Source organism: Halichoerus grypus, chromosome 4 (assembly GCF_964656455.1).
Source record: "Halichoerus grypus chromosome 4, mHalGry1.hap1.1, whole genome shotgun sequence".
NCBI classification, from domain to species: domain Eukaryota; kingdom Metazoa; phylum Chordata; class Mammalia; order Carnivora; family Phocidae; genus Halichoerus; species Halichoerus grypus.
In genome coordinates this window covers 12,963,138-12,990,175 of record NC_135715.1, presented here as the reverse complement: position 1 = coordinate 12,990,175, position 27,038 = coordinate 12,963,138, and the positions used below count along the sequence as shown (strand labels likewise).

Here is a 27,038-nt window from a genome sequence, read left to right as displayed (position 1 = left end):
ACTTTTAAGTGTCTTGTGAGTAGTATTCCCCAAAGATAACTACTTTTAAGTGTCTTGTGAGTAGTCCCTGAAAATATCTTTACTAGTGCAAATGTATACATTCATTTTTACATGAATGGGCCTTTCATACGCATACTGTTGTGCAACTTGGATTTTTCACTCAACGTATTTCACATTGCCACATAAGAGATTTTGTTAAAGCAGCTATGTAGTATTCCATCGTATGGATGTATTATTTATTCAGTCAACCTTCCTATGAATGGACATTAGGTTTCCATTGTCCTCTTAAAAATGGGAATACATGCATACCTATCTTTTCAGACTTTGCCGGGTTTACTTGTGGAATACTTAAAAGTAGCATTTGTCCTTGGAAGTAATGTGCATTGATTAGTTGCATCAGTTTGCACTCCTGTCAGAGGGATGTGATGATGCCTATAAAAACACTTTAATGCATTTTGCTAACTCTGGAGGTAATTTTTCACCAAAATAAGTTCTTAATCCCAACCCATAATAGAAATTGCCATGTATTACAAAGCAGAACAGCATTGTAATTAGTAAGCGAGTTTAATTCTCCCTCTTCCCTCCAGTTGCTTAAGTCTCTATTGTCAAGCCTAGTGGGGAATCTCTTTTCTATTGAACTAAATACCAGTGTCTGGTTCAGCTTGAATTCCAATTGGTGCCTGTTGTAAATCTTTTATCACTTCCATCACTTTGGGGATAGTTAGGAGCATTCAGCACATTTTCTCATAAAGAACAATTGAAAAGTACAGTTGACCCTTGAACAACTCAGAGGTCAGGGACACCAGCCCCCACACCCCCGACTCCCCAAAAACTTAACTAATAGCCTCCTGTTGACTGGAAGTCTTACCAATAACATAAACAGCCAATTAACACATATATTGTATGTTATGCATATTATATACTATATTTTTACAACAAACTAAGCTAGAGAAAAAATTAAGAAAATCAAAAGCGGAGAAGAGACATTCCAGTACTGTACTGTATTCATAAAAAATCCATATATAAGTGGACCCACACAGTTCAAACCCATGTTGCTCAAGGATCAACTGTACTGTTAGTCTCTATTCCTATCATTCAGGTAGTACATTTTGACTTTCTTTGTATATACTGGAAACATTAATATGTAAATTAGGTACTATAAAATAGAATTTTTTTTTTTTTCTAAGATTTTATTTATGTATTTGACAGAGAGACACAGCGAGAGAGGGAACACAAGCGGGGGAGTGGGAGAGGGAGAAGCAGGCTTCCCGTGGAGCAGGGAGCTCGATGTGGGGCTCGACCCCAGGACCCTGGGATCATGACCTGAGCCGAAGGCAGACCTTAATGACTGAGCCACCCAGGTGCCCCAGAATATTCTTAATTTGACACCAAAAAAGGTAAATGTTAGAGGGGAAGTTTCCTGGTCTCATATAACACAAAGCTGGACTGTAAATAGAGCTTCTTAAGAAAGCAAAATATTATTTGAAAAATAAATAGCTGCATATAATGATATTTTAATACCCCTTTTTTTGCCTTATGAAATGAGCTGTTTATAAGTAATCAAACTAAATTAAATGGAGTATTACTGTCTGAAATAGCAAATAAATTTTTTTTAACTAAAGAATTGGCAGAAGGTCAGTAAATATCTTTGTAATTTACTCCGTCAAAATAAAAATACTTAATTGAGGGCGCCTGGCTCAGTTGTTAAGCATCTGCCTTCGGCTCAGGTCATGATCCCGGGGTCCTGGGATAGAGCCCCGCATTGGGCTTCCTGCTCCGCGGGGAGCCTGCTTCTCCCTCTCCCACTCCCCCTGCTTGTGTTCCCTTTCTCGCTGTGTCTCTCTCTGTCAGATAATAAAAAAAAAAAATCTTAAAAAAAAAAAATTAAAAAAATACTTAATTGACACAAATACCAAACTGTCGAGTAAGGTGACTTCTTTTATATTCAAATGTGAAATCAAGTACAGTAGAAGACTTTTATTGTAATATATTGAAAACATTAAAGTTCTTCAAAACTTTTAAAAGTTTTTAAAACTTCATTGTATAAACAATGTGGTGGGCTTTATATTTTATTTCTGTTAAATCTTCAAGGATTTTTTCTCTTTAACTTTACAAAAAATATTTCTGATGCTTGAAGAAATGATTTCAATTCTCCTAAGTCTCAAAATACAATAACATGAATAAACAATTGAATAAGTAGTTGACAGGTAATACAAAGTTGAATGTCCATGGCATTCATGACTAGACATTTTTATGACATAAGCTTAAGTATTTTATTAATCATATGCATGGATTTTACATTCTTATTTTTTCCATTGACTTTGTTTTTCATTGATTCTAATATAGAACTTCATTAATGAGATTTTAATTGGAGGAAGGTAACATGGAAAAATGTACTTGATTTTTGAGGAACCAGGGTGTTTACTAGGTAAAACTTGTCCCCTCTTCATATGCAAGGTAGGCTCATGATAAATATTTATGGAATGAGTGAAGTAAGTACTTATTAGCATTTCTTCTTTGTGGGCAGGAAAGGGGGAGGTGAAATCTGCTTTACATTGTGTGATTGCACATGGTGAAATCAAATGGAGTTGAAATTCTATTTGCCGTGACACTGGCAACATTCACTGAACCTGCCTGGCCTGGTGCTAGGAATATTCTTAGAAAGAGTCTTTATATTTTTATATAGTCTTTATATATGTGTTCTTTGTATTTGCTGCACTCCGATGTGCTGGGAATACGAGGAGAAAGAGATACCATCCCTGTTTTGGTGGAACTCAGTCTATTTAGGCTAATAACTTGATTTTAAGGCTGTGTTCTTTTTGCCAAACTATTATCCTTGACCAGTGTTATGGTGTAAATGTAATACAATATCTGGATTGCCACAGTGGAACATAACAAATGGGGAGAACCCTCTCTCAGGAATCAGATGTCACTCATACTAAACTCTTTCTCCATTGACTTTTAATTCCTTATGGAATAGAGTTCAGTATTTGACTTAATGTTTGTAAGTGTCTACTAGAATTAGCATAGTAGAACTGTCAAACTTATAGTCCCAGCTGGGCAAGGTTTTCTGAGAGTGATATCCTAGTAAGGAATTTTTTTTCTGAAACTTGATTTAGACCACTGGAAATGAAAGTGTTAAACATTTATAGCATCTAAGATAGGTACAAAGAATAAAAAGGCATTTTTATGTACTGTGAGAGACTGTTTAAATGAAAAGGCCATAACCCGTCTTTCAGTCGCATTCATAAAGATTAAGTGAGAAACCTCAAGGTACATATCCATTTTTGCAATCATCTTATGAGTATCTCTACATAAATCACCTCATTTCTGTCTACATGAATCCAGACCATCTTCTCTCCTCAGCTGTAAATGCTTGTCACAGTTTTCTGCATCATTGTGTTCCTGTGTGCTTATGTACTTGAGAAGAACTTGAGGTTATCGGAAGATTTTGAATTCTTCTTTCCCCCACATGTATTCTTCGGATTGAGATATGCTTGAGAAGTTTGAGAACTGTGTAGCACTGTATAAATAGAACTGGTTGGTTGGTGGAGTCAGACAGACCCCAGGAGTGAAACCCGGAAAGAGCGTACAGTGCTAAGGAGATTTTGAGTACAGCTGGCCTCAGAAAACCAGAGTTCTTTCTACTGCTTATTGTATGTGACCTTGGGCAGGTCATTTCACTTCTGAGCCTTTATTTCCTTATCTGTCAATATTTCAGGGATGCCACAGAGCACTTAATAAAAGTTATAATAAGGTAGATGTGGATTCAGGGAGACCCTTTGTTCCCTCCCTTGTCCTTGTCACTTCTGTCCAGAGAAACCAAGTAGTTATAGGGGTTGGTAGCTCTTAGAGAGCAGACAAGGTAAACGTCTTCTGGGGGAAAACAATTCCAAGTGTATTTCAAAGAATGATGTATTTTCCACAGTAAAAGACTACTCTTGTTAGAATTGGTATATGTGCACCTGACAATCCATATTTTGATTAGTGTCAACTTTTTATTGTTAACCAATTTGTTCTCATTTTACATTATTCATGGAGAAGGAAAGAAGTGCCCTGACTCACAAAACCTAGATTTAAGTCTCCTGGCCATATTCATTTATTTATGTATATAAGTTTTAGTATAATCCTTGCTTGAAAGAAAAAGTAGCATAAAGAATTTGAATACTTTCTTTCCCTTTCTTGGATTTACTTCATCTGAGATATGTCTGTAGTGGTTGTAAGTAGTGGTAACTTGAACCAATTCTACATCATCTGATCTAGAAAATGTTGACAAGATAAGTAGTTTTCCATGATGTAAAGGGATATTAGGTGAGGACTTACTTTACAGCATGGTAGCTCAGGTCACATTTAAGAATTTTTTGGCCCTCTTTCACCTTGAGTTTTGTTCATAAAATAAGCAAAAGTTGGGAAAATGTGCACATACATTAGAAAAACCTAAGAGCTAAAGGTGGAAGGGAGCTTGAAAGTCACTCTCTGGACATCCTTTCCTAAACAGCTGAAGTGTATTTTGTGTCACAGGGGGAAATTTTACCAACAGACCTAGATTACATGATTTCTCGTGCATGGACCTTGCCCAGTCTTCGTTTCATTTCTTTTCACTCATGTGCTCATGACATTTTTTTAACATATTCTAACCTTAAACGTTTTTCTTTCTCCTATAGGAAACCTATGAGAATATCCCAGGCCAGTCAAAGATCACATTTCTCTTACAAGCCATCAGAAATACAACAGCTGCTGAGGAGGTACTAATTTAGTATTTGAGAATATGACATTATTACAAAACAAGTTGGGTATTAGATGGTGGTCCGTGTGGGTAATGAGAACTGTTATTTACTGCATAGACGTTACCAGAACTTTGAACTTAGTATTTGCTAAAAGCTGTTTTGCAGTTATAGTTTTTTTGAGTACCCTGTATTAAGAATGAAATTTCTTTTTTCTGTGTCAGGTGATGTGTCCAGGATATTTAAGTTAATGGTTTTCAAATAATTACATAAAATTTTATTAAATTTAAGTGATTTCTGTAGCTATAAAAAAATTTTCTTCCTTGAAACAATTCATTCTAAGGGAGGAAATTAATTCATTCCGTGTTTTAAGGTGTTGCCAAATGTTTCTGAGAAAATATGTATTCTGTCTTTAAAATTTTTATGCTTATAGTCGTCTCTAAGTAATGAAGAATATATGCTAAAGATGTTTAGGAACAAAGAGACACTTTGTTGAATCCTTTATAAATCATGGTTTTTAGCAAATGACCTTGTTACTATGCCAAATTCAAATTTATTGTTTCTTATTGCTTTTCTATGCATTTAGTGGATTTTTTTTCTTCCCAAAAGTAATATTCTTATATATATTAAATGTTAAGTGAATGTTTTCTTTATTTTGGAAAATTTGTCAAAATATCCCAAGTCTAGAAAACCAATCCCACCTATGAAACATGGAATTGAGAATTTGTAAAGTGAGGGAAGCCTGGCCGGCTCAGTTGATAGAGCATACAACTATTGATCTTGGGATCATGAGTTCAAGCCCCACATTGGGCATAAAGATAATTTAAAAAAGGGGGGGGGATTTGTATAGTGAGACTTCTTTACTAATATTAAAACATGATGGAAATGGAGTCACACTAAACTTCCACATAGTATTACACCTGACTTCTTGTGGTCAATTAGTTTAAATTGGCAATTTGAAATTCTTTGGTAATGCTTAGAAAACAGTATACAAGTGCCCCAGTTTTTAAAAATAGATGACAGAAGGCGCTTCTTCACCTTTGTATTCTTTAATTCAAAATGAGTCAAATATGAAGAACAAACATAAGTTAAATCTCTAAAAACAGTTGGCTATTTTAATTATGGAAGATTGAATCAAGTTAGTTATGAAACAGATTTTTTTTTTTTTAAGGTATTTATTTGAGAGAGAGAACTCACGAGAGAGAGGGAATGAGCAGGGGAAAGGGGCAGAGGGAGAGGAAGAAGCAGACTCCCCGCTGAGCCCAATATGGGGTTCGATCCCAGGACCCTGGGATCATACCTGAGCCGAAGGCAGACACTTAACCAACTTAGCCACCCAGGCACACCCACTATGAAACAAATTTTAAAGCCAAGAATAAATACTACTAAAAACTATCGAATTTTATTTTAAAAAACCTATATTGAACCCTTTTTAAATCTTGATTTGATTTAGGAATTAGATGATTGTGAACTAGCCTCAGGATCTTGATTGTGGCTTCATAGTTGTCAATGTAAGTGTGAGAACTGCATAAACTTGAACTACTTTTACAGGGATTTTAACCATTTTGAATCCTTTCTAGAGCATTAAAGATTTCTTTAAAAGTTTGCTCTTTGCCAAAAGTAATTCAAATAAAAAGATTCATTGAAAAGTGACTTGAGAAAAAAATTGGCACGTTTTATTTGTGTAGCTTAACTCCTTTTTTTTGGTCACAGTCCCATACTGATTATAGTGATAATGAGTTGCTGCAGCCCGGAAATGAAAGAAAACATGAAAAATTGGGTTTAATAGTTTCAATGGCCTATTGATTTAATATGATAAAATTTTAGAACGGTATTTGTCTTTGGGTAATCTAAAGGAATATTATACAGAAAATGCCAAACTTAAATATATTTTACAGATTTTTAAATGGGATAAGTATACACATTGAGATTGATTAGCACTTTTAGGCATTAGAAACTTGTAATGTTTGTTTGCTCGAATGAAGCATAAAGATAAGTGGATTTGATAGCATGTTATCTAAGAGGCTAATGAAAGGGCTGTGATACAGCGAGATAGGCCAGGCTGGGAGTAAGATTAGGTACACTAGAATGAGAGCCAGATGGAGGAGTAGGAAAAGAGCATTCTAAGGTTTGCAGTTTATATTAATTTCTTTTTCTTTAAAGAATGTATTAAAAATAGAAATTAAAGACAGGTTCATCATTGCTAAGATGTTTCCTATTTGTAATCTGATGTGTTCAGGGGTTTTTCCTTAGCTATGAACAAAAAATAGCTTTGGGGTAGCATTTTCTATACAGTAGGCTAATGTGATAGAGTTTTCTGTATTTTACCTATTTAAAAAAAAATCTAAGTGCTTTTGAAATGAATTGTAAAAATAGAATAGTAAAATACATCAATGGTAGAGTGAATGTAGTTTGTTGGAAATTTTTTTCTCTTGTAAGACACCAAGTTATTAACCATGTTATCCATTTATAGGCTAGACAAATGGCTGCCGTTCTCCTAAGACGTCTTTTGTCCTCTGCATTTGATGAAGTCTATCCAACTCTTCCTTCTGATGTTCAGACTGCCATCAAGAGTGAACTACTGATGATTATTCAAATGGAAACCCAGTCTAGCATGAGGAAAAAAATTTGTGATATTGCTGCAGAGCTGGCCAGGAATTTAATAGGTGTGTATGCAGATACATTCATTATTATGTTATAGAAGAAAATGAGTATATCCTTTTTTTAAGTGGAGTCTTCTCAAAGGAAGATTCGCAAGTACCTGAGTACCATTTATTCTGTTCGAATTGAGAGTGATTATGGATTCTGCATTTAGAGCCAAAAATTACAGATGTTTGTGGAGTATAGTCATAACACCTACCTGTTGGTCTTCAGAACATCTGTATGGAGAAATAATTTTGTAGTTTGCTTAAAAATTGTCAGTTTTATTTCCTCCTTAATCTGTAAAGTTTTGAAAGCACAGTGTAATTTACAACCTACTTTGTAGATTAAACTTTCCAACAGAAGTAAAAATCAGTGGACTCCAGGAGCTTTTGCTGTTACATTTGTGTATTAGTAAATTATGCACATAGGCTATTATACCACTATACCATATACTTTATGAAATACCCCCAAAATATTTTTAAACAATGAAATAAAAGGAAAATCTCTAAAAATGCATTTTACCAACAATCAAAACCCTTTTTGGTCACACTAAAAAATACTAAGTAATTGAATATGCTTTGTTATTTTTTTTGACAGATTCAGATATGATTTTTTTTTAAAAAAAGATTTATTTAGGGCACCTGGGGGGCTCAGCCGTTAAGCGTCTGCCTTCGGCTCAGGTCATGATCCCAGAGTCCTGGGATCGAGCCCCGCATCAGGCTCCCCGCTCTGCAGGAAGCCTGCTTCTCCCTCTCCCACTCCCCCTGCTTGTGTTCCATCTCTCACTGTATCTCTTTCTGTCAAATAAATAAATAAAATCTTAAAAAAAAAAAAAAAAAAGATTTATTTATTAGAGAGTTGGGGAGGAGGAGCAAAGGGAGAGGGGAGAGAGAATCTTAAGCAGACTCCACGCTGAGCATGGACATGCCCAGCACAGGGCTCAATTTCACGACCTGAGCTGAAACCAAGAGATGCTTAACCGACTGCACCACCCAGCCACCCCATTCATAGATATGATTTTTAACTGAGTTCATATTAGGCAGCATTTTTAAAGGTTGAAAAGGATGCCTCACTAAGATAAGGGCTAAATGGGAGAATATTGTTGGTGTGCTTATTAGTAAATCATGACACTAATTTTTTTTTTAATTTAATACTTAGTTAACATATAATGTAGGATTGGTTTCAGGAGTAAATTTAGTGATTCATCACTGAAATAGAACACCTAGTGCTCATCACAACAAGTGCTCTCCTTAATACCCATCACCCATCTAGCCTATACCCAGCCCACCTCCCCTCCAGCAACCCTCGGTTTGTTCTCTATAGCTAAGAGTCTCTATGGTTTGCCTCCTTCTCTGTTTTTATCTTATTTTTCCTTCCTTTCTCTTGTGTTCATCTGTTTTATTTCTTAAATTCCACATATGAGTGAAATCATATGGTATTTGTCTCTCTCTGACTTACTTCACTTAGCATAATACACTGTAGCTCCATCCATTTCATTGCAAGTGGCAAGATTTTGTTCTTTTTGATGGCTGAGTAATACTACAGTGTGTGTGTGTACCATATCTTTATCCATTCATCAGTCGGTGGATATTTGGGCTCTTTCCATAATTTAGCTACTGTTGATAGTGCTGCTATAAATGTTGGGATGCATGTGCCCCTTTGAATCCACTTTTTTGTATCCTTTGGATAAATACCTAGTAGTGCAATTGTTGGGTATTAGGGTATGACCCTAATTTTTTAATCTCCACTACCAATAATGCCAAAATTCTTGTTCAAGTCAGTTGACTGATACCAACCAATTCTTAAAAATATTCCTGTACGTTAAATTTTTTACTTTAAGTTCAAAACCCACTGAAGCCTTTAAATTTGAATTTTTGGGTAGCCTAGAAAATCTCTTTTCACGTTTTTTTAAGTGTGCAGATAAGATTTTTATAGGTGACATATCTAATTGAAAATCACAATAATGGAAAGGTTTCCAAAATGTTTCAAAGTGCTCTCTCCATAGATTTTTTTTTTTTTAATAGAGCTTTCATTCCCCTTGACCCCCAAGTACAATCTTTATGTTTAAAGGGACTGATTAGGGTATTTTTTTTTTAATGTCAGCTGAGTAGCACATTTGTCATTTCAGAAAAGTTCAGCAAATATGGAGGGAAATTTTTTTAAAAGAAAAAGTGCATACATAACTCATCTGTAATTTCTACAACTCTTAAAATTCTCTGTGACAGTATGATTGTTGAGTCTTTTAACTGGTACAAATTTGTGTGGTCGCTCATTTTTATTACAAAGTACCACAAAAATTCTTTATTTTAAAATCTTGTTTAAAAATAAACACCTTAGTAGCATGAGTGCTGCTCTGGGTCCTGGGATTCCCACTCCTGGGTCTTCCCCAGTTTGAAGGCATATTTACAGTATTTTGGCTTCAAGACCTTGATACCAAATATTAACTTTGCCTACTTTTTAAACTCTTTAATAGCAATAGTATATATAAATAAATAAAATCTTAAAACAAAAAAACCCACAAGGGTGCCTGGGTGGCTCTGTTGGTTAAGCGTCTGCCTGCGGCTCAGGTCATGATCCCAGGATCCTGGGATCGAGTCCCACATCGGGCTCCCTGCTCAGCAGGGTGTCTGCTTCTCCCTCTGCCCCCCCCCCCCCCACACACACTCTCTCTCGCAAAAATAAATAAAATCTTAAAAAACTCTTTAATAGCAATAGTATAAATAAAAGATTTAACCAAATAGTCATAGTGCTGCCTTTTCTCCAAATGCTATTCCTTAGAAATAACCACTGCCGATAATCTGTGCTTATGTAATCCAAAAGCACAGTTGCTTTTTACAAGATTAGATTGCCATGTTTATGGGTAAAGAATCTAATTTTATTAGGATTTTTTAAAAATATAGAGCATGTGACATTTCCTACTACTACCTACTTTGAGGCTTATGAAATGAAAAGATTCACCCTTCATTTTTTTGAAGTTTTGATTTACACACTTTGTGCCTGGATTTCTTTACTTTTAGATGAGGATGGCAACAACCAGTGGCCTGAAGGTTTGAAGTTCCTTTTTGATTCAGTGAGCTCTCAAAATATGGGACTGCGGGAAGCTGCCCTTCACATTTTCTGGTACATTCATTGATCTTATTTTCCTGAAAAATTGAATGTCATAAATGTGCAAAGCACATTTTAATTGATTTGTTTTAGTCTGACTTTTTAGACTTAAATAAGGCCTTTAGATGAGCTTTGTATTTGTGTTGGAAGTAAAATTGAAAAAACACAAAGCTTTTAATTTTATTTTATAATCCTTTTTTGTATACAAGGGTCCTCTGCAATTTTTTTCTTTCCTTGGTCTTTTATGATTCCATGAAAGACAGTTTCTTCTCCTTTATTTGGAGATTGACACAGTAGTAAATATAAATATATCTTTTAAAAAGCCACTTGAATGATGAAATCTTGAAGAGAGAAAAGGCTGGTGAATCCCCATTGTTTTCTGGGTCTTTTATAACTAAACTTTATAAAAATACAGTATTTTAATAAACTCCTGTATATTTATAAGCAAATGGTCTAAGTTTAGAATTACAATTATCTGCACTAAGAAAAATTTTGTCCATGTTATACAGTTCTACAGTAAAAATATAATTGGATTTATAACTTTTCAAGATTGTATACTTTTAAAAATGAGATCTACCTTGAGCATCAGAAGAGGATAACGGTAGATATTACACCATTTTCTACTTCTGTTGTCAGATATATCTTACCTATATTGGTAATCCAGAGTAGAGAATGAATTAATTGAAAGTATTCAGTGTAATTGTTAACCACATTTAAAGTAAAGCAGAATTTGGACGACCTGGAGCACTGACCGAGCCTAGGAGCAGATTGTCAGGCAGTACTGCAGCTACCATCTGAAACCTTGTACTTGCTCTTGTCCCGTCCTGCACTCCAGGTCACCTTCCTAAGGAGACAGAGTGATAAGGATAAAGCATGGGGCTGGGATTGGCCGCTGAGTAACGGGTGCGCGCACCTGGATTGCCCCTGCTCCCAGCCTAATCCTCTCTGCTCTGTTTGTTGCATTTGCCCAACCCCAAAAGAGGATTGCTTGGAGGATGGGTAGATGATGTTCAGCCTTCAAGGTTAATGCACACTTGGGTCAGGCTGATGTTTAAGGTTAGATTAGAGCATTAGATGTTCTAGCTGACGCTTTACTAAAATATGATGTCATTTTGGATCTTTTTTAGGAATTTTCCTGGAATTTTTGGGAACCAACAGCAGCACTATTTAGACGTTATCAAACGGATGTTAGTTCAGTGTATGCAAGATCAGGAACATCCCTCGGTAAATAATTTCAATGCCATTAATATTAACACCTAATTTAATATAACATTTAACTTGTGAAAGAAATACACGTATTTTGGAGATTGTCTTTAGTTTTAATACTTTAAAATATAAATACTAGTTTTACTGATGAAGAAAATTTTCATCTTAAGAAATCTTGAACCTGCATCCATCAGAAATTGGGCCTGATTAGTACTTGGATAGGAGAAATTTCTCATGTTTGACATATTTTACTGTCTTCATTTTAGATCAGGACATTATCTGCTAGAGCAACTGCTGCATTTATACTTGCAAATGAGCATAACGTTGCTCTATTCAAACATTTTGCAGACTTGTTACCCGGATTCTTACAGGTAAGGAAACAGTATAAAATAAGTGATAATTGTATGTTTATGGGTTTTCTGTAGTTCAAAGTCTCATCAGAGTTTTCTAGTGCATTCATTTATTCAGTATATCTGTTGCCTACTGTGTGCTGGCATTAGATGCCAGGGACTCAGCAGTGCACAAAACATGCAAATCTCTGTCCCCATTGAACTTAGATCTCTTGCCCTTCATAGACTCTTAGTCTCTTAAAATATTTAGGGTTTCAAAATTTTTCTATAACATAAATGATGAAAGCAATTTATGGCTATTATTGAATATGTAATCACATAGGTTATTGCCTTAGAATCAACCAAATAACCTATAAAATGTAATGCCCCTTTTACATAAGGAGAAACTAAAGAGGGTGGGATAAGAAACTTGCCCAAGATCACAGTGTTGGTAAGTGATGGATACATGATTCAAACCCAAATTGGATAGCAGTCCTTACTCTTAAACCCAGGTCTTGTAATGGTTTATACTATGAAGTGACTAGTTTATGGTTAATTGTCACTATTGAATCCAAAGGGTGTTATTATTTTAAGGTTACCTTCTGCCTCATTCAGAAAGTAAAATAAGATTGGGTAAGTTAGAGCAACTTGTTAGACCCATATTTTGTAATAACTGCATATTCTATTTTGAAGTGCATGGGTAACATGCTTATGTACACATACAAGTTTTAAAAATAAAAATATATTGCCCTAAGTTAACACAAAGAAGAAATAAAAAGAAAGAACTAAACCGTAAAATGGCATGCTTTTCAATTTATAAATGGTAGGGCATGACTACAACGAAAGACATAGACTAGGTGATTTTTAAGTGACTTATACAAACACGGTAGCTAAACATGTGGACTGATAGATATCATTGGCAAGGCAAACACCAGGAATGCTGTTAGTATTGATGATTTGATTTCCAGAAATGGTAAAGAGCTGGACAAAACAAAGTATGTGTTCATTCTCCCCCCCCGCAAATGAGTGTGTGTGTGTGCGCGTGCACGTGTGCGTGCTTTGTGCAATTTGTTTTTTTAATTTTATTTTATTATGTTATGTTAATCACCATACATTACATCATTAGTTTTTGATGTAGTGTTCCATGATTCATTGTTTGCGTATAACACCCAGAGCTCCATTCAAAACGTGCCCTCTTTAATACCCATCACCAGGCTAACCCATCCCCTCTAGAACCCTCAGTTTGTTTCTCAGAGTCCATAGTCTCTCATGGTTCGTCTCCCCCTCTGAATCCCCCCTTCATTTTTCTCTTCCTACTATCTTCTTTTTTTTTTTTTTTTTTTTTTAACACATACAGTATATACATTTGGGGGCAGGGGGAGTCCTGGTACATTAAAACCAGACAAAAAATAATTGTGAGTTGGGTTTTAGGTTCAGATCATTATAAATGAGTTTTTCATTTTTAGAAGTATCTGACTTTTACGATCATGTGAGATGCATGGTAAGGTCATATGAGTTCGTCAGAAGCATTTGCATCACAGATGTGGGACATCTAGGAACCCTGACTTTTGCCCTTCCTCGGTCATTGTGACAACCAAAAAATCTGGGAGAAATAGTGTCCCCGTTGAGAACCACTGGGTTAGAGAGGATTTGACTGAAAAGTTCTGTGTGAATTCTGCATGTTTCAGGTTAATTTTGCAGGATTTAGTAGAAACTTTTCTCCCTATGCCGTCAAGCTGAAAAGATGGTTTAGGTCAGTGACAAACACGAACTTTTCCATTATATCGTTTTAGTAGATTATTACCTAAAAATTTTGTGAGGTACTCACTGCTTAAGTCTAATCTCAGATTTTTCTTCCCCTGAATTTAAAGTAAGTTAAAATGTTAGCCAGAACTTCTAGGAGTTGTCACTCTGAAACAGGCAATGGTAGATGCATATGTACACTTAAATAGCACAGTGAGCTAACCTGATGTCAAAGAGAAATAAATTGAGTAATAATGGACACCTTTTTTTTTTTTAATTTATTTGTCAGAGCACAAGCAGGGTGAGCGGCAGGCAGAGGGAGAAGCAGGCTCCCCGCTGAGCAGGGAGCCCGATGTGGGGCTCAATCCCAGGACCCTGGGATCATGACCTGAGCCGAAGGCAGACACTTAACTGACTGAGCCGCCGAGGTGTCCCTGGACACTTTAAATGTATCACAGGGTCTAGTATTTACTGCATGTCTGAAAAAGACAAAGATATGGTTATTGGAGGGACAGAGGAAGGGGATTCCTTCTGGTTATGAAAAGAATTCCTTGATAGCCTTAAGTTTGTTGTGCTGGTTCCTATAATTCTGACTTAGATTTAAATCTTTGTATGTTTCTAGTGAATATTAGTCAAAAGGAAGGTATACATGTGGCTATGAGATTTTGTGTTCTGTAGATTGATAAGTTATTTAGTGAAAAATACTCTTTGATAATATTATTCTGTTGTCTGCCTCTTAATGTTTTGACAGTGAGGCATCACATCTATAAAGTGACTCTTGAACGTAGACTTTTTTTCTTTTCTCTTTGATTTTTTCCAGGCTGTGAATGACTCATGCTACCAGAATGACGATTCAGTCCTAAAATCCCTTGTTGAGATTGCGGATACCGTTCCAAAGTATTTGCGTCCTCACTTAGAAGCTACTTTACAGCTAAGTTTAAAGGTAAATTTGGCATTTCGGTAAATGTTCTGTTTATTCTTTTCAGTGAATAATCTACACTACTAACTATGTACAAATACATTTTCTCTGTAGTTGTGTGGAGACACCAGCCTGAACAATATGCAGCGCCAGCTTGCCCTTGAAGTCATCGTGACCCTCTCTGAGACTGCGGCTGCCATGTTACGAAAACATACCAACATCGTTGCACAGACTAGTAAGTCAAAGGTCTTTAAATAATTGTGTTAAAAGTGGAAAAATTGTTGGATGAACTTGCTGAGAATTGTGTAAGCTCAGATTTGTTGAGAATATAATGAATGTCCTTTTACAGGCAGATGAATGTGGAGAAATGTATCTCTGTACGTATTTATGTGCATGGACCCAACACGGTGGCTATGCCGCAGATATTCTGAAATCCCACAGTTGTAGGCGTGACTTGTGATACATGGAAATAAATCAAAAGATGTAGAAGACTTTTATGGGGGAAATAGGGTAACATGTTGAAAGACTGATAGAAGAACTAAATATCATTTCTCAAATTAATCTATAAACTAATAAACAATTTCAGTCAAAATCCCAATAGAGTTGGTCATAAGGTTGATCCTAAAATTCATGTAAAATAACATAGGGCCCCAAGTAGCGAAGACAATTTTGACAAGCAAAGTGGAGATCTTGCCTTCTCAGCTATGAAGATTTAGAAATTGTTGGTGGTAAAGGTGTAGACAAATGGATCGTAGGAAACAGAGGGATCTATGAGCAGATCCACTCACACGGAAACAAAGCTGACTTTAAAAGATAGATGGTTGACCAAAGGTCATTTCCGTGGCAAAAATATATCCCAACCTCAGATACCCTATAAAAACCAATTTGGGGTTGATTAAACACCTCATTTTTAAAAGTGAATTCGCAAGGGAGGAATCGGAAGGAGCTAATGAGGGCTGCTCAGTGTCAGTAAACACCAGTGCAGTTGTGGAATCGAGTTGCCATAAAGTTCAACAGTTATCAAGTGTTGGTGAAAGGTGTGAAGCAGAGGACTCCTGTAGCTTCAGGGCATTTCACACATGGTCGAGAAGTAAGACAGGTCTGTCTTCAAACTTCCTGGAGCAGTGCACGTTTATGCATCCACTATGCAGAACAGTTAGTCTTTCTTAGTAATATTGAAGATAGCTGTAACAATTTCATGCCCTGAACTCAAACTTGTCAAGGATATGTGGGTAGGAATCTCATCAAAGGAAATTTTGTAATAGGGAGAAAATTAGAAACAACTAAAATGTCCCATCAGTAGGGTAGTGTGTTTATGTAATAGAATGCTGTGGAGTAATTAAGTTGAAATCCATGTGTGTTGAGAAGAAAGCAAATTGCCAAAGGATACATGTGTAGTATGGTACCATTTATTGTGTAAAAATTAAAATCTTAATATAGTACTATGTTTTGTATACAGAGAAATCTATAGTTCAAGTGTAAAAACACTTGGGAATAAAAAGCATCGATTTTATGCAGTGCTCACCTCTGGTGAGTAAAGGAGAGCATATAATAGGATCTGGGAAGTTTGACTTTTATCTTTAATGTTACTTCTTAAACAGAACAAGATCTAAAGCAAATACGGCAAAAAGGTTAAAATTTAACAAACCAGATGTTGGGGGAACAGGCAAATAATTTTTCTGTCTTAGAGGCAAAGTAAATCCTTTGTTTTTTACTTCTTAAAATTCTTGTTAATAAATGGTGATATTGATAAAAATTAAAAAGCCACAGTATGCAGGTATGAAGTGATGATTCGCTTTAGTTCCTCAGATGTTAGCAATGATGGTTGACCTTGAAGAGGATGAGGACTGGGCAAATGCAGATGAGCTGGAAGATGATGACTTTGACAGGTAATCGCGCCTGCCAGACACTTTGTTGGAGGCTCCGTTGGCAGAATGACATGAGCTCGGGTGGCAGCGAGAGTTTGGGGTTTTAGGGCCTGTCTCTCACCACTATATTCTGTAATCTAAAGTTAGACTTCTAAGTTTGGAAACTGGGACACCTTAGCTTTCTTCCATTGTTTTTTTGTTGTTTTTTTTTTTTTAAGATTTTATTTATTTGAGAGAGAAAGCACAAGAGGGAGGAGGGTCAGAGGGAGAAGCAGACTCTCCAGTGAGCAGGGAGCCCAATGCAGGACTCTATCCTGGGACTCTGGGATCACGACCTGAGCTGAAAGCAGACGCTTAACTGACTGAGCCACCCAGACACCTGACACTTTGGCTTTCTGTGTCAAATTTTGTAAATAATTTATTTTTAATAAAATAGATACCTTTTCTACTCCATTTTACTCTAAATTTTCAAGATTTTTTTTAGTATGAGTATCTTAAAATATGTATAAAAAAGCTTTATTGTGAAAAATTTCTTTATATGCATAGACCTCACTTATAATAGTTGTTTCCACACAGTTCCCTGCAAAATGCCCTGTATTCCCAGTTTCGTAAAAGTTAACTTTAGACTAGAGAGGAGACAGTGGTAGCAAGATTTGTACTCTAGGGTAGAGTGACTTGGAGCTACTTTTTAACTTAGACTCGGGAGGCCCTCATGTACAGAGATACCTATTGCAGACTCCACCAGAATCTAAATCACTGTCCAGTGGTGTTGATGGCCTCTTCTTACATGCGTATGAGACGCAGCACTTCAGAGCTCTTTTATCTTCGTGGATTCTTTCAGTGGTCCTAAAGGTATATTCTTAGGTAGATTCAGGAGTGGAGAGGGGGGTTTGAGTGATTTGTCCAGGTTTTATAGACTGAGGTTTAATGCCATTTCTCTTACTCTTCCCAGTGCATTATACTACTCCCTTTCTTAAAGAGAACCAAAAGTATTCCCCTGAAAGACTGGTAGTCAGTATAAGCTACTGTAACAGGTATTAGGTAAAATTAAAGACATTTGACTTACACAATATACAGTGTGTTTTGCAGCTTAGTCCCATTATTAAAAATGACTCCTCTGGCTTAAATGCCATTTTGAAGTATATGAAAGTAATCCTTCACTGGAAATTACTTCATAGGGCTGAAGGGAAGACCACGCACAGATTGGGTTTCCTTTCCCTGGTTCATTTACTATAATGTGCTGCTCCCTGGCTTTTAACTTTCCCTGTACAAGGCACTTAATTTATATGACTTAGGAAGCTATTTTTCTCTGGGCTAGATGAATAAAATTTTCTTATCTGTGAGTAAATAGGTCTTAAGTATATTTTCAAGATGCGTTTGAATATATTCTAAAGATCATTTACAGCTTCCTCTTTATAGTCTCCTCCTGACAGTTTGAGATGATGCACATGCACGTGAGACACTCACTACTAATGTTGCAGTTCAAAGACAGTGCAAAAGGCTCTTATGGCCAGGTTTCTTCCGTTTTCAGTGAAAACACTGGAATCGAGTTTCACCTGCCCATAATTTGTGGCAATGCAGTTTGCACCCCTTTAAAAGCAAATAAGCTTACAGCAAGGAAGACATCCTCCAGAGTCTCAGCATGGCTTTCAATTTTCTGTGTTTTGTCCATTGAGGAGTTTGAAGGGTGTATGTCCAGGAAATGAGATAACACGGCTCTCCTAAACTGCTCCTATCTCTGAGTCTTGAAAGCATCAAAGCTTGAGTATCAGCCAGTGAGGGGTGTGTGCAGGGAGAGGAAGAGAAAGAACAAAGTCTTGAAAATTAAGATTGAGACATAGGACTTTTTACACCATGGTGAATGAATCATGAAAATGTTATGTGCCTTCCCCCTTTAACTCTGGATTTTTAACCCATAACTTCATACATTCGGAAGACTGCTTGAATTGGTCTTTCTCAGCCTTAGTTTAATGTGATAATGTGTTTAGATGTACATGTGTACAGTGCACTGTTCTTGCGTCTGTTGACTGAGGTGAATCCATTCTCTGGTCTGTGTGCAGCAATGCGGTTGCTGGGGAGAGCGCCCTGGACCGAATGGCATGTGGACTTGGTGGGAAGCTGGTGCTGCCGATGATCAAGGAACACATCATGCAGATGCTCCAAAATCGTAAGCCGGATCTCCCTCAAATGCTAGAGTAGTGTGGTGTGGCTTTCTAAATCCTAAACTCTGACAGGCGCTTAGACTTAATCTTTCTTCGCCTTTTTTATCCTGTGTTTAGCCCAATTTTTATATTATACTGATAAAATCCTATTTAGTCCTCTTTTGGAACCATTCAGTCTTATGCTAAAGAATGTTTTTCCTCACTACTGCAAATGTTCGATTCCCTCTTTGGAATTGGCTTCGATGCATAGGAAAAAATTGTAATTCCAAGGAAAAACTATAGATTTTCTCCCTAGCCAGAAATATCTAGGTTTTAACTTTTAAATAAGACATCTTTATTTAATGTTTATAAAATATTAGCATATTTGAGTCATATCGTCTTCCTTTATTTTTGTTTTTGTTTTTAAAAATGTATAATCAGAAGAAAAGCCACTTCTCTATTTCTGCTATTGTTTCCATAGCAAATATTTGGTCATTTGTCAGTCTCTGTACCTGTAATTTACATCAATATCGAAAATTGTTGTATAGATGTTATATTTTTGCCTTTTTTTTTTTTAAGATGTTATTTTTAAGTAATCTCTACACCCAGTGTGGAGTGCCAGCTCGCAATCTCAAGATCAAGAGTCACATGCTCCACCAACTGAGTGGAGCCCCTTATTTTTGTCTTTTTAATTACAGAGTTAAGGTGCTTAACTTTTTTTAAAAATTCAAATACAGAAATGTAAAAACTAAAAGTCCTTTAACTTAAGATTTAGAGATGGCCACCGTTAATAGGTCTCTGAGACTTTTCTCTGACCTCCTTTGTGCATACATGCAGTTTTTAAAAAAAAAAGTGAACATACCATATGGACACACCATACTTACTTTAAACTTTTACCCCAGGATGTATCGTATCACCATATAATAGCTCCCCCTCATTTTTTTTTAACAACCACGGAGCCTTCTACAATACCCCATTAAATGTTAATAGTTTTTGTTAACTACAAATAATGCTAAGGCATACACTCTCCTACAGAAATCCTGGCCTACTTGTATAGATATTTGTATCTATAGGGTACATTACATACAAGAGACACACTTGAGGGTCAGACCATTGATTCAGCATCTTTAAGTAGTAAAACGGAGTTGTAACAAAATACCAGCTTCAAATGAAGTGAACCGTTGAGAACTAGAGGCCTTATGCAATATACCTAATTCTTTCTTACCCTATATAAGATTCTTCTCTTGAAGAGGCATGGCCCAAAACCATTATCCCTTTTTAATGATGTGATTGTATATCTGGGTCTTGAATAATTGTCTTCCCCTTTTTTTCCCTCCTAAATTTCTTGACTTTTTTTTTTTTCCCCTCAAAGGGATGGAGACAGCATCAAAGATTGCTTAAGTTATAAGAGCTGCTAGAACGTATTTAGCTTGTCCATTTTTAAAATGAAGAAAGTAGCCCAGAGACCATAAAAGATTGCATGAGGTCACCCAGCTGCTGCTGTTTCACCCTTGGCTCACGCTATTCTTCAAATCAGTGTGGATGTGATTATGATTTGTAGTTCAAGAATTTGGCTTTTAAATTTCTGCTACAGCTTACTAGCTGGATGCCTAAGGCTTTATATATATGGCAATGAACTCTTAATAAGATTTGTTACTGTTAACTATATGGCTTTGAGGGCGCCTGGGTGGCTCAGTTGGTTAAGCGACTGCCTTCGGCTCAGGTCATGATCCTGGAGTCCCGGGATCGAGTCCCGCATCGGGCTCCCTGCTCAGCGGGGGGTCTGCTTCTCCCTCTGACCCTCTTCCCGCTCGTACTCTCTGTCTCTCATTCTCTCTCTCTCAAATAAATGGATAAAATCTTTAAAAAAAAAAAAAAAAAAAACTATATGGCTTTGAGCAAGCCTTTTGCACCTTAATTTCCTCGTCTGTAAAAGAGGAAAAAATGATGCAAAGATGTATTTCATGTGTGCAAAAAGTGCTTCAGCAACAGCAAACACTATGTATCTCCTAGTAACTTAACATGCGCCCCACTTTATTTTTAAAGATAGTTTTACTGGTTTTGCTTTAAATAATAAAAAGCAAATTTTGAAGGAGAAAAACCATTTCCAAATCCCCATACCAAAGCATCACATTCTGCTGAACATACTTTCAGGAACTCTGCCTGTTGGAGTTATGTAGGCATATCTTTTTTTTATTCCCTGAGCCAAATATGAACATCTTTAGTATTTATTGCATCTTTTCTTTAAATTAGTAAATTCAGTGTGCAGAGATGAGCATCTTATTTACCGGTTTCCTAGGATGATTATTCCTCAGTTGAAAATTTTTGGCTTACTGGTCTATTGAGGAATTGAAACACATTAAAAGTAAATATTTTAGTAAGGTTTTAATAATTAACAGCAAAATTAGGAATTTTTCAGAAATTCTTTCAAGTAGATTTAGTCACAACAGAGTTCATCTTTATGTGGGTTTTGGACTCCCCAAAGTGAACAATTAAGTTCAGCCTTTCCTACAACTTAACCCTTATGCCAGCAGTTCTCAAACATTCTGTTCTCAAGACCCCTTTACACTCTTAAAACTACTGAAGACCCCAGAGTGCTTTTGTTTATGTGGGTTATATTAATGTTTATACCATTAGAAATGAAAACAAACATTTAAAATATGCACTTAAAGATAACAGTAATAAACCCATTACACATTAACAAAAATAACATTTTTCATGAAGAATGACTCCTCCAAAACAAAAACATGTTAGTGAGAAGAATGTCTTAGGCATTTTTTTAGATATCTTAGCTGAGTTCCTATTTCTGCTTCTTCATTCAGTCTCGTGGGATTTTACACGTGTTGTAATCCTTGGAGTACTCCACTGGAGCCTCAGAATGAGAGTGAAAGAATATTATCAGGCGAATAATTTTGATTCAGAGAATCCCAGGGTTTTTGGGCCCCACTTTGAGAACTATTGCTTTACACAGATACTAGCTTTCTATATTTATATATCTCTTGTTTTGTGCCACAAGTTAGGTGAAACAGCTTAGAGGGAACAATAATGTAGTAAATATAAATATTTAGAAATGAGAGGGAATTATATGTTAGAATATGATGGGAAGGTTCAGTAAAATAAATATTGCTTAGCTAATATTCTGTTAGTCTAAAATCACATAGCCTTTAGTAATAGAATACAAATAAAGTTCAACTATCGTCATTTACCATATTGTTAAATAAAAATTCTTTAAAAGCATCTTTCCTCCATGGCTTTTTTTTTTTTTCTCTTTAAAGAAATGTGACTGGGGCACCTGGCTGGCTCAGCCAGTAGAGCATGCAACTCTTGATCTTGGGGTTATGAGTTCAAGCCCCATGTTGGGTGTGGAGATTGCTTTAAATAAATAAAATAATAAAATGTGACTGTGGATGGAGATCAGTGAATCTTTATTCAGTAAATAGCAGTGTGTGACACAAAATCCAGATATTTGTTGCTTACGGTAAATCTTAGGGGGAAAGCCTTATTTTCAGTAGTTGGTATAAATACTAATAAGCTCTTTGCTTCCATATTGCCTTTGAACTACTTTTAGAATAGAAATGCTCATGTGATGTAACCGTCGTCACTTTAATGAAATAGTCCCAGTCAGGCACTTTTTCTGTTCATTTTTCTAATTAGTGTATAAAAATATTTTGATAGTCTTTTCCAAATAAAAAAAACTTTGTTTTATGCTTCTGACTACCAGAGTGCATGTTTGTACTGGTTAATTGCTCTTCTTTCATGTGTAATTATTTTCTGTAGCTGACTGGAAATACCGGCATGCGGGATTAATGGCCTTATCTGCCATTGGTGAAGGATGCCACCAGCAAATGGAAGGAATTTTAAATGAGATAGTAAATTTTGTTTTGCTTTTTCTTCAGGATCCTGTAAGTACCAGTAAATATCTGACTTATAGTTATTACCATAGTTTCACATGGGAACCCATTGCCTTTACTTATACAAAGTAACCTATTCCAGCATCCGAGAGTCAGGTATGCAGCCTGTAATGCCGTGGGACAGATGGCTACAGATTTTGCACCTGGTTTCCAAAAGAAATTTCATGAGAAGGTAAGTAACAAGGCCCCAAACACTCAAGAAGAGCGGTGGCATTTTAAGAAGAGCGGTGGCATTTTGTGTGTATACTTTGAAATGTGGCATTTCAAAATGTGTGCTTATCTGTTTCATTTCACAGGTGATTGCAGCACTGCTGCAGACAATGGAAGACCAAGGCAATCAGCGAGTGCAGGCCCACGCCGCTGCCGCTCTTATTAACTTCACTGAGGACTGTCCCAAATCACTACTTATCCCATATTTAGACAATCTGGTGAAACATCTGCATTCCATCATGGTACTTAAGCTTCAAGAGGTAAGTTTCTAGGTCTTCCAGCTCCTTATCTAGAGATTAACATAGGTTAATTTGTTGGGTAAGACCTAGAGAAAGAGAAACTTTTCGGCATGGCCATAAAGAATAGAAAGTTGGGTTCAGCTATTTGAAGTAATTCAGTCTTGATGAGAGAATAGGCCAATACTGGAGTTGGGGAAGATGATAGAGCCTAAAGGTTAGGTAAAATCAGTATTTGAAGTGCCTTGAAATCAAGGCAATTATTTTGAATTCTGATTTATGTAAATTGGAAGAACCATTTTGTTCTTAACTGCTGCAAGAAATCATGATAATGTGATTGCAGGAAATTAGCATGGTAGCATTGTGAGGCGTAAACAAAAAGGGAGAAGATTTAAGTCAAGACTCAGAAGATTATTGCTCAGAGAGCTTAGGTGGAAATTGGGGAAGAGGATTCTAAAAGTCATTTCTCCTTTCTGCTGGTTTGAATTTAAAAAGAAGTAGTAAAAAATGTTGACTATTCTTCTCACCTGGATGACCGAAGTAAAGAGATGAGAAAAAATACCTTTTTTGCTTTAAATATGTTGGATTTCAAACAAGGCCTGGCTATCCAAATAGAAGAAAGTTTATAGTTATAGCTTAAATAAGAGGTGCAGCCTAAAAACTATTGGCTGAACGATGTTTAGTACAGCAGTGTGTGAGAAAGAGGTTGCAGGTGAGAAAGGTGAAGATTTAGGCTTAGTTTGTTGTCAGATACAATGAAAATGCTGTAAAAATGACAGGAATAAAAAGGACAAATAAAAGCCTTTTTTTAGCTATTATATTTAACAGTCATAAAGTTACTGTCAAGTTGCTGTAAAAGTAAAGCCTAATATTAGAAACTCGGTTCTTTTTCTTTTCTTTTTTTTTTTTTAAGATTTATTTGAGATGGGGGAGGGGCAGAAGGAGAGAGAAAATCTCAAGCAGATTCTCCACTGAGTGCGGAGCCCAGCGCTGGGCTCCATCCCAGGACCCTGAGATCGTGACCTGAGCCAAAACCAGGAGTCAGACACTCAATCAACTGAGCCACCCAGGCACCCCTAGAATCTCAATTCTTGTACATTAATTCATTGTGAACCAGTGACAGTTTGCCTAGCCCTGTTCTAAAGGAGAACAGGGTGGAAGACAGATACAGTGTCTCAGAAGGCAAAGAAAGGGGTTTGAAACAGGATGGGTGTTCAGTGTCAGATGACAGCAGACTAAGAACATGAAAAAGGAACTTGAGTTAATCTGAAGACAAAAGAAGTAGACCCAAGTGGAAGGCAGATGAGTTGGTTATTCAGGAATAGATGGATCAAACGTGACTTTACAAGTAGGTTTGGGTCGAGGGTTGAAGTGTAAAGAAAGTTTCTGTTGCATCCCCTAACCCCAGATGGGCAACATGTCAGATTTTTAAAGACTAAAAGAAGGAATTGCTAAGATGGGATGGGAAAGAGGATAAGGTATGTGGTCAAGAGCTGTACAAAGAGAGGGTAGCCAAGGAAGAACGGCATTCCTCTGAGATCAGAGGTAGGCTCAAGACCTGAAATGTGGAGCAGATGCAGACGGTAGTAGGGTACCCTCTGAGAGGGGCGGAGGAAGTGGTAGTCCAAGTTGAAGAGCTCTGTGGAGAGTGGCTGGAGTTGATGAGCGGAATGAAAAAAATCTGGAGTACTCACTGGGCCAGGTATTCATATGAAGCCACAGGGATTATAAAATAGTATTACCAGGTGACAGCGTGAGCCCAGCTGCGAATACCCACTGCTTGTTACCAGCCAGGTCAGAGAACACCACAGGTCTTCGGTGTAGGAGCAATGTGAGCTCATCAGTCTCACCAGACAGTGGGACCATTTGTGAGAGGACTCTGGCACCGGTGGTGCTGCTGGGGGGACCTTCCGGGGAGAGGCAGGTTAGAAGACAGAGGGAATTCTCCCCACACGGGCCAGCACAGCACCAAGTGTACAGTAAGGAGTGGGAGGACTAACACACACAGGCACTAAGCTGGGGATACAAAAATTGGAAGAGGAATCAGATTCGTGCTTGAGCACGAGCTGCTCGGAGATGAAGCAGACATGAGAAAGGAGCGCTGCGTCACCAGGGGAGCGAGGAGACCCTCAGTAGTTCCACAGGGGTCCTTTCATCTGCTCTGGAACCTGCGCTCTGCACTCTGGCTGCTGGACGGTGGTCTCAGCTTGCTGTTGCAGAGAAGCGTTTGGAGAACGCGCAGGGGGTGTTTCTTCCAGTTTCTCATTTCCACGACTTAATTTGTGTGTCTTCCTTCTCCTAGTTGATTCAGAAAGGCACCAAGTTAGTGTTGGAACAAGTTGTGACATCTATCGCATCAGTTGCAGATACTGCAGAGGAAAAATTTGTCCCCTACTATGATTTATTTATGCCATCACTAAAGCACATTGTCGAGAATGCAGTTCAAAAGGAACTCAGACTTCTCAGAGGAAAAACTATTGAGTGCATCAGCCTCATTGGTCTGGCCGTTGGGAAGGAAAAAGTAAGTGATTTTTCGAAGGTTGAATTTACTGTAAGTAATTTGGCTGTGGAGGCATTGAGGGTACTAGAGGGCTTTTTCTTCGGATAAACGGTTTTCTGGATGCTTGATTTTTTCCCATCATCTTACTCTCCTTTCACTGCTACTTTGTATATAAATTCATTTTATCAGTGTTAATATTAAGGCTTTTTCTTAATTATGGTCTTGAAACTTTCTCCTTTTCCTACCCCATGTATAATCTATCTCCTGGGAGGCATGTGGAGTTCAAGATCCATACCATATGTTTAGTTTCATCCATTTCAACACGTACATTCCACTTGCTTTCTTGTTAATCCAAAAGCCTCAGGTGTTCCAAGAGAGAAATCCTACATGCATGTAGCTCTTCAGAAAATAATTAGCAAGGACCATTCGCCAATGTATTTTTCTTCCCCCGCCAGCATCTCAGAGTTGTCAAAGCTGATCCAAAGAAGTTCCTCTGTCACTGACCCCTCAGGTTCCAATTCTCAGAACTATCAACATTAGAACCTCTGGTGGGTTTCTCTGAAACCAGCATCAGTATTAACTTACCCTATAAATTGCTTTCTGTGGGATACTGAGAACCTAACCAATAATTTATGTCCCATATTCTCTGTATCTGGCCTTCAAACTGTCTTTGAAACACTGCCTGTTTACACAGTAGAGATTGCCAGAACTACAGAGTTAAATGAAAATCATATGGTTCTAGGGAGCAATCCAAAATTTTATTTCTGGATTCGGATTATCTTTTTACTGCTGGAAATGCATAAACCATAGACCAAAACTTGATGTCATTAGAAATACCTCTATTCCACAGTTCACCCTGACCTTTACTGGAGAATATATTTTTCTAGAAAGAGCACTAAGTCTGTGCAATATATAGATGAAAATTTGTCAGTGTAACTTTTGTCTGAGGGGTTATGACCCATGTGGGAAATGTAATAGATTTTCTTTTGGAAAGTTTTGTTACTATACAAGAAACAAAATTGGGTAGCAATAAGCACCTCTCTGATCTGGTAGCCACAAGTACCACTAGCGTTGATTTTCCCAAATATTTTCTTCTAGTTCATGCAAGATGCATCAGATGTGATGCAGCTCTTATTGAAGACCCAGACAGACTTCAGCGATATGGAAGATGATGATCCTCAGGTAAAGCAGCTTGCACACATTCACCTTGATCCATTTGGGAGTTGTGGCTAGTGCAGGGTTAATGTACTCAAAAAAGAAACAGTAATAGGCTTCTTAAGATAACCCCTGGTGTCAGAGACCGTCTTCACTGGTTTTCCTTCACTTGTCCTCCCACCTTTTTCTCAGTCTGCCCCCTCTGCCCTGACTCTCAATTTATTTTTGGTGCTCTTAGGGTTCTGTCCTGGACCCTCTTATCTCCTGAGCAGTGTCATCTACACCGTGGCTTCAGTTTCCCTCTGTATGCTGTGACTTCCAGATCTTTCTCTGAATTAAAGGTTCATT

General features: G+C 37.1%; 1 protein-coding gene across 1 annotated transcript in view; it reads left to right on the top strand.

Annotated features, from left to right (window-relative positions):
• The first annotated feature begins 4,667 nt into the window (after positions 1-4,667).
• The window catches only part of IPO5 (importin 5), a 35,110-nt gene continuing 12,739 nt past the window's right edge, over positions 4,668-27,038 (top strand). Inside the window, exons 1-14 of the mRNA XM_078070171.1 lie at positions 4,668-4,745; positions 7,198-7,390; positions 10,385-10,487; positions 11,600-11,696; positions 11,945-12,049; positions 14,571-14,693; positions 14,784-14,904; positions 16,471-16,558; positions 18,598-18,704; positions 22,456-22,580; positions 22,672-22,761; positions 22,886-23,059; positions 25,338-25,556; positions 26,634-26,717. Coding sequence (XP_077926297.1) covers positions 7,207-7,390; positions 10,385-10,487; positions 11,600-11,696; positions 11,945-12,049; positions 14,571-14,693; positions 14,784-14,904; positions 16,471-16,558; positions 18,598-18,704; positions 22,456-22,580; positions 22,672-22,761; positions 22,886-23,059; positions 25,338-25,556; positions 26,634-26,717 — 1,620 coding nt within the window. The 5' untranslated portion in view covers positions 4,668-4,745; positions 7,198-7,206. The remainder of the gene's footprint in view (positions 4,746-7,197; positions 7,391-10,384; positions 10,488-11,599; positions 11,697-11,944; positions 12,050-14,570; positions 14,694-14,783; positions 14,905-16,470; positions 16,559-18,597; positions 18,705-22,455; positions 22,581-22,671; positions 22,762-22,885; positions 23,060-25,337; positions 25,557-26,633; positions 26,718-27,038) is intronic.